Raw genomic sequence first — 6,371 nt, forward strand, 5'->3', positions numbered from 1 at the left:
AATTTAATTTGTTGTAACATTTTAGACACATTTCAAAATTTAATTTGTCTGCTGCGATTCCCCTCCTTATTAAGCTGAGTAGTCCCAACACATTTTGATTGTTTGAATGCCAGTGAAACATAATTCTTTTTGTTTTATATAATACCTTAATTACACACAAATCAATGAGAAAAGTTGGAATTGGAATTCATAATCCTGTTACTAGTGTATATTTTTTAATTGTTTTGGTGTAAAAAAAAACAACTAAAGGTAATTTTAAAAAATTACTGTAGTTTTATATTAATTATTTGCTCAATGCTTTTTATTACTTAGAAATACCATTTATCAACATTATATTTTTTCCTCAACAGGACAGTCCTCATAAAGAAAACAGACAAGCTCACCACAGCCATCTTTAAAACTAGCTGATTTACCTCCCTTACCATGTAGAATTGTCTTTCTTGTTCATGTTTTATTGAACTTTTAATTTTTCTGCTGTGTATATAAAGCATGTTGCTTTAAAGTTAAAGAAACATAAAATATTACCTGTGTCAGCTATACATTATGATAAGTTATAGTTTTTTTTTTATTTCTGTATATAACTATGAAATGGATGCTTTGCATTTTAGTGCAATATCATACCTCTAGAAAATTAAGTATACAATAGTATTGTTCTGTAATTCATTTATCATGTTTGCTGTATTTGTATAAGGAGATAAGTTTGTATTTTAGCATGTTTTAATCAATAATCCAACCTTCCTCTGTGTTGTTTACCTCACCCATCACACCTTCATCCCACACAAAAAGTTGGTACTGGAATTCATACTCACATCACTGGTGTGTGTTGGAATGTTTTGGTGGGGGAAAAAACAAAAGATAATTGTGAAGTATGCACTTATTATTGTATGTATATATAGTTGTGTGTGTTAGTGGTATTTTATCAATGACTTTAAACAGAAGATAAAATACCGCAACAGTATTTAATTGATATGTATCAACTTTCAGTCTACAAGCAGTGACTGTTCTACTAGCTGTCAATGTTTAACCCCCCCCCCCCCCCTCCCTCATCAGAGTGATAACAGGTTTTTAAATCTAAACATTTTTAATCTTCAGAAAGAGAGATTTTGTATGTTTTGATCAGCCATGTTGTATGTGGAGAGAATGGTTGTACATATGAAACTTGATAGCATTTATAAATGGTAAATGTACGAGAAGATATGTTCATCTGTGTCTTTATTTTTTTATCAAATGAAAACAGTTTTTCAGATGTAATCTGTACATAAATTGAGATTTTAATAAATTCCATTGAAGTATTTTGAGGTTTATTTCTTCCTTGTATTTGGTTCAAGTTAAATATCTTTGACATGGCATAATTAATACACTGTTTAAATTATTTTATTTTAGAAGACACATTATTTTATACAATAATAAAATTATTTTAACAATAATTTAAAACATCCTGTGCATTCAAAGGAAACCATCCAATAAACTTTTAAATTAGATTAGATATTAAACAAGGCCAGATGCAACATCTGGATATTGGTAGATCAGTAAAGATAAATAAAAAAATTCCCGAGTTCGAACCCCCAGGCAGATGAAGCTAGATAGTTAGGGACAGCAACTCATCTAGGAGAGACAACTCCAAAATGAATCAACGGCTGCCTTGTTGTAGTTTGTTCTTGGATAGACAAAGGCTATAGAAGAAAATCAGGCTGAAATCGGAGTCAACGTCCTATATGGCGCACAAAAAGTTGACACGTAATACTTGATTGAGTTGGACGAAATCCAGGCTAACATTACAATTGAGAATGAAGAAGAAGGAAACAGCAGAGAAACTAAATATTTTCTTAAAAGTCTTGTTATAAGCTAATTATTTAAGGTCAGCTCTGATACATGTTAAATATACTTCTATAAAAATTTCTGAAACATTTGTTTTTACAATATTAACACATAATTGCTGGATTAACACACAATTGCTGGATTAATTAACACGCAATTGCTGGATTAATTAACACACAATTGCTGGATTAATTAACACACAATTGCTGGATTAATTAACACACAATTGCTGGATTAATTAACACACAATTGCTGGATTAATTAACACACAATTGCTGGATTAATTAACACACAATTGCTGGATTAATTACCAAAGAATTGAAGCGATGAGGACTGTAGTCAAGATTAGCAAAACATTGGCCCAGAGAGCAGGTACCGAGTCACAGCTGTTGTCGGACCTGTCATACGTCATAGCAAATGCGCGGACTTGAGCGCCGGTTCCTCCCACGTACTTAACCGGCGTGGCGTGGAACCGGAAACCTCTTGCCGGCAGCTGCTCCGTGCCCTTCAGGTTCTCCACGATGAGTTTGTTGTTTGGGAGAAAGTTCTGGTGAATCGGCATGCCGTCTGCTAGTTGACCGTTGACGCTGAAGGCATCAGGGTTGAGGGAATCTACGCCGATGATCTGAATGTTCCGTTGTGTGTGGAGGAACAGGCCTGCCTCTCTGCTCACAGACGGGAAGACGAATTTCCTGTCAAGTAATAACAAAACATTCTCTGTTGACATGTAACATTTGTCCATATATTATTATTTGTTGGCTTGTAAGCCGTGAGTTATCGTGATATGAACAATGTTTATTCAAGTAATAGAATTTATATAGAAAATATATACATTTACCAGAGACCTCCCCCCCCCCCCCCCCCCGGAAATTTTAGTCCGTTCCCCCAAAAATCTCATGTGCCCCACTCCCCCCCCCCCCTCCGAAGTAAAAAGTCTGTAAGAAAAACTGGATATGAATATATAAATATAAATTTGTTTTGTTTTAGCTGCCAAACTGAGTGAGGCATTGCAGATGAAACCAGACATAATACTGCCTTATAGAAAAGGTTCCAAAAACTATGGAGAATAAGGAGACTCAGAACACAATTATGTTTATACTGTACGGTGGCAGAGGAAATGACTGATAGGCCGAAACGCAAATTTCTGTAATGTAAGTCTTTCTCTCCACCAGACTTATCTTACATTATTTCTAAGTTTTGGCACCAAACAGGTTGATATTGACGTCAATTACTCATTTCGTTCGTAAGTCGGACCGTTCGTAAGTCGGAGCCCCACTGTAACTCGCATACATAAACATCAACTCACGTGACATCCTCTGTCTCCGTGCCGAGGTACTGAGTCCTGTTCGTGTAATATTTGGACCAGCCGAAATTGAAGATGACAGCTGATTTTTGGGGGATTTCGCCGTGGGCTTGCTCCCAGTCCAGGATCTAACAAAACATGTATTTCTTTAAAACATATATCTTAACAAGGATAAAAATACTGATAAAATGTTTAAAAAGTTAAGTAAAACGTATTGAGTTTTGTCTGTAAGGTGTATCGACGAGTCCTTACCTTCTGGAGTGGCACCTGATATCCAGGTGTCTGACCTGCTTCTGTAGAGACGTCTATCATACAACCGTCAGCTATGGTCAGCTCTATTGGAACCTTCTCCAGTCTCATACCTCCTGCAAGACCAACAGCAACAGATTAGGGCATTCTTCTACAACTTTTCTATAACTTTTCAAAAGTGTTTCTTCCAGACTTTTTTCTCCAGGAGTGGGGGGGTGGGGGGAATTGATTTTTTTTTGGGGGGGGGGGGGCGGTCACTGGTAAAAGCATATGTTTTCTATTCAAATTCCATTTCGGGGGGGGGGGGGGGGGGAGGGGGGGGGATGGCGGCAGACTTATGCCTGGAAGAAACTCTGCTTTTCAATAACTATAACTTCTCCGTATCTGTTTTAAAAATTCTTTACAACTATTCTATAATTATACAACTATTCTATAATTATACAACTATTCTATAATTATACAACTATTCTATAATTATTCAACTATTCTATAATTATACAACTATTCTATAATTATACATTATATAATTATACATTTTCTACACCTTTTCTATATCCTTTCAACTTCTCTAGGACTTTTCTAAAACTTTTGTAATTGTCTAAATCTGCCATCACAACTAATCAGTGTCTCTTCATCTCTTGGTTATTGATATTTTTTTTACCCAGACCTACAGATTTAAACTTTTCATATAAACATCCTTTTCTTACTTAACAAAATAAGAGATCCGATTGGCCCAACAATTGAATGTGGGAAATAACACGCCTTTTTATTTACTCTTAAAGTCTGTTTTTCTAGAAAATCAATTGGGTATAGTGATAGAAACTTTCACCTGTATAGTACCGTGTTTTGTTTAGTTTATGTTGGCGTTGAACTATAACCATATTGACTCAACCACAATAAGCACCCACAACCAGTAGCGTAGCGAGGGGGGGGGGACATATGTCCCCGGGCGCCGACCTTAGGGGGCGCCAAAATGGGTTGGAAAAATAAATTGAAAGGTTGAGGGGGGTGCAAATCGAAATCTCGAGAGGGGGGGTGCAAATCGAAAGTTTGAGGGGGGGGGTGCAAATGGAAATCTCGAGGGGGGGGGGGTGCAAATCGAAAGTTTGAGGGGGGGGCTGCAAATCGAAATCTTGAGGGAGGGGTGCAAATCGAAAAGTTTGTCCCCGGGCGCCGGGAAGGGTCGCTACGCCTCTGCCCACAAATGTCCCGTATTGCTCCAGATTTGTGGAGAGGAAGATATCACAAAAAGGTGGAAGCTGTGGAACTTACCTTTAGTGAAATGTGCAGGGGCGTCGATGTGGGTCCCCCCATGCTCCCCAGTGAAATACGCCCCTGTCTCAGCACTGCAGGAAGAAAAGTAACAGAACTAGTTAATTACAACAATCACTTAAAATTTCAGTCAGTTGTTTTAAATCTGTTTGAAAACAGTTGTCTCGTGTTACTTAGTAAAACAGTTCATGGGCAGGTGAAGAGGAGTTCACCTGTTTCAATGACTTCCGCATTCGTAAGGATACACGTGGGGGATCTTGTCCAACAAATTGGCAAAAAATGCGCTAATTTCTCAAGAACATACAACACGCGATTTTCGCGAACAAGATATGAGACTCATAAAACTTAAGTCCTAATTCTAAATGGTGTCACTGTGTGTAACTGGTGGGCGGGAGGGGACCGAAAATGTTATATAATATGAGGGGTGGTAGTCTATGGAATTGTTATACCACGCTAACTGGGGTGGGTTAAAATGTTCAATTTGTGAGCTATGCATTCGGCAACACGCGAAGCAGCACTTATAGGTGAGCGGTGAAATATTAATAGATCGCGGTTATAAGTCGAAATTATAATTAGATGATGGGCAGAATAAAGGTGTAAAAATAAGGAATACTAGATCGTGGGCAGAATATGGATGGAAGAATAAGGAATACTAGATCGTGGGCAGAATCTGAAAGTAAGATAAAATACTTACTAGACGGTGGGCAAGATGTCGCCCAAGAAAACCACTGTCCAGTTGTATCTAGGCTGACCAGGCGCCATGATGGTGTCAGGACCGTGGTCGTGTGAGAGGTCAATCAGCCTAGCCCCCAGACCAGGCAGCAAAAGAAAAGACAGCAGAACCCGCATATTTTGAGTGGCCATCTTGTTTTACAAAGAAATTTCCCAATAGCTCTACAACGATGGCGATGTTTTCAGTAAGAGGTTAATATTTTCTTGACCACAAATTAACTTCCAGCTTTAGCCTATCGCCAAGAAAAGATTTAAAGATTTTTTTCAAACGCTGCTCTGACAAGCGATTTAAAGGTTTTGTCCCTGAGCAGATTTTTAGCTCAGTTGAAATATCTAATTTTGCTTTCAAGTTTTATATATTTCCTAGATGTGGACCACAGATTTAGACCCACACCACAACGTACCCTACCCACCGAGACCCTGCCCGGTAGTATTTACAAACATTGTCATAAAGCAGACCAAAGTAGGGTACTGTACAGGTTCGATTCAAGTCAGCGTTTCTTTCTGTAATTTTGCTCGTGTTGCGGGTGTGTGTGTGGGGGGGGGGGGGGGGGGGGGAGGGGGAGTGTGAGGGAAGGGGGCGAAACAGAACTTTCTGAGGGTGAACAGCTTTTACATTTCCGTGTGGGGGGTGGGGGGGAGGGGTGTGTGGAGACACTGGTTACGGTATGTATTTTTAAAATAAATAAAATAGTTTTCTGTTTCGCCCAGTGGGTCGGGATGGAGTGGGGGGTTGCGGTAGAGGGTGGCTCTCCTGGGAGCAGCTCACCAACGGAAAGATGCCAGAAATTGTTGAAGCAGAAACTATGATTTTATAAAGGAATCTATTCCATGTTATCAACTCTTTTATAAAAAGAAAGTTAAAAATCCTTTCTAGATCTAGACCTAAAACTGTAAACAACTGTATCAGGCAGAAGAAGGGGGGATGGAGGGGAATAGTCTAGATTTTTTTCTATAACGTGAGGGGATTCAACCTATGTGCCACATGACCCACGCC

At 38.7% G+C, this 6,371-nt stretch overlaps 2 protein-coding genes across 2 annotated transcripts in view; one reads left to right on the plus strand and one right to left on the minus strand.

Annotated features, from left to right (window-relative positions):
• LOC131958447 (ragulator complex protein LAMTOR5-like) overlaps positions 1 to 1,294 on the plus strand; it is a 182,498-nt gene extending 181,204 nt beyond the window's left edge. Inside the window, exon 5 of the mRNA XM_059323504.1 lies at positions 351 to 1,294. Within this exon, the coding sequence (XP_059179487.1) occupies positions 351 to 408 (58 nt within the window). The 3' untranslated portion in view covers positions 409 to 1,294. The remainder of the gene's footprint in view (positions 1 to 350) is intronic.
• A 795-nt stretch (positions 1,295 to 2,089) lies between these two features.
• On the minus strand, positions 2,090 to 5,551 carry LOC131958455 (isatin hydrolase-like). The gene is made up of 5 exons (XM_059323513.1): positions 5,337 to 5,551; positions 4,643 to 4,716; positions 3,374 to 3,486; positions 3,125 to 3,249; positions 2,090 to 2,510 (listed from the first exon to the last, which is right to left on the minus strand). Exons 1-5 carry the CDS (start codon positions 5,504 to 5,506, stop codon positions 2,126 to 2,128), a joined length of 867 nt encoding a protein of 288 aa, XP_059179496.1. The 5' UTR covers positions 5,507 to 5,551; the 3' UTR covers positions 2,090 to 2,125.
• Positions 5,552 to 6,371: the final 820 nt, after the last annotated feature.

This window comes from Physella acuta, unplaced genomic scaffold (assembly GCF_028476545.2).
Source record: "Physella acuta isolate Inbredline_101_S28 unplaced genomic scaffold, ASM2847654v3 ptg001328l, whole genome shotgun sequence".
Classification (NCBI taxonomy): Eukaryota; Metazoa; Mollusca; class Gastropoda; family Physidae; genus Physella; species Physella acuta.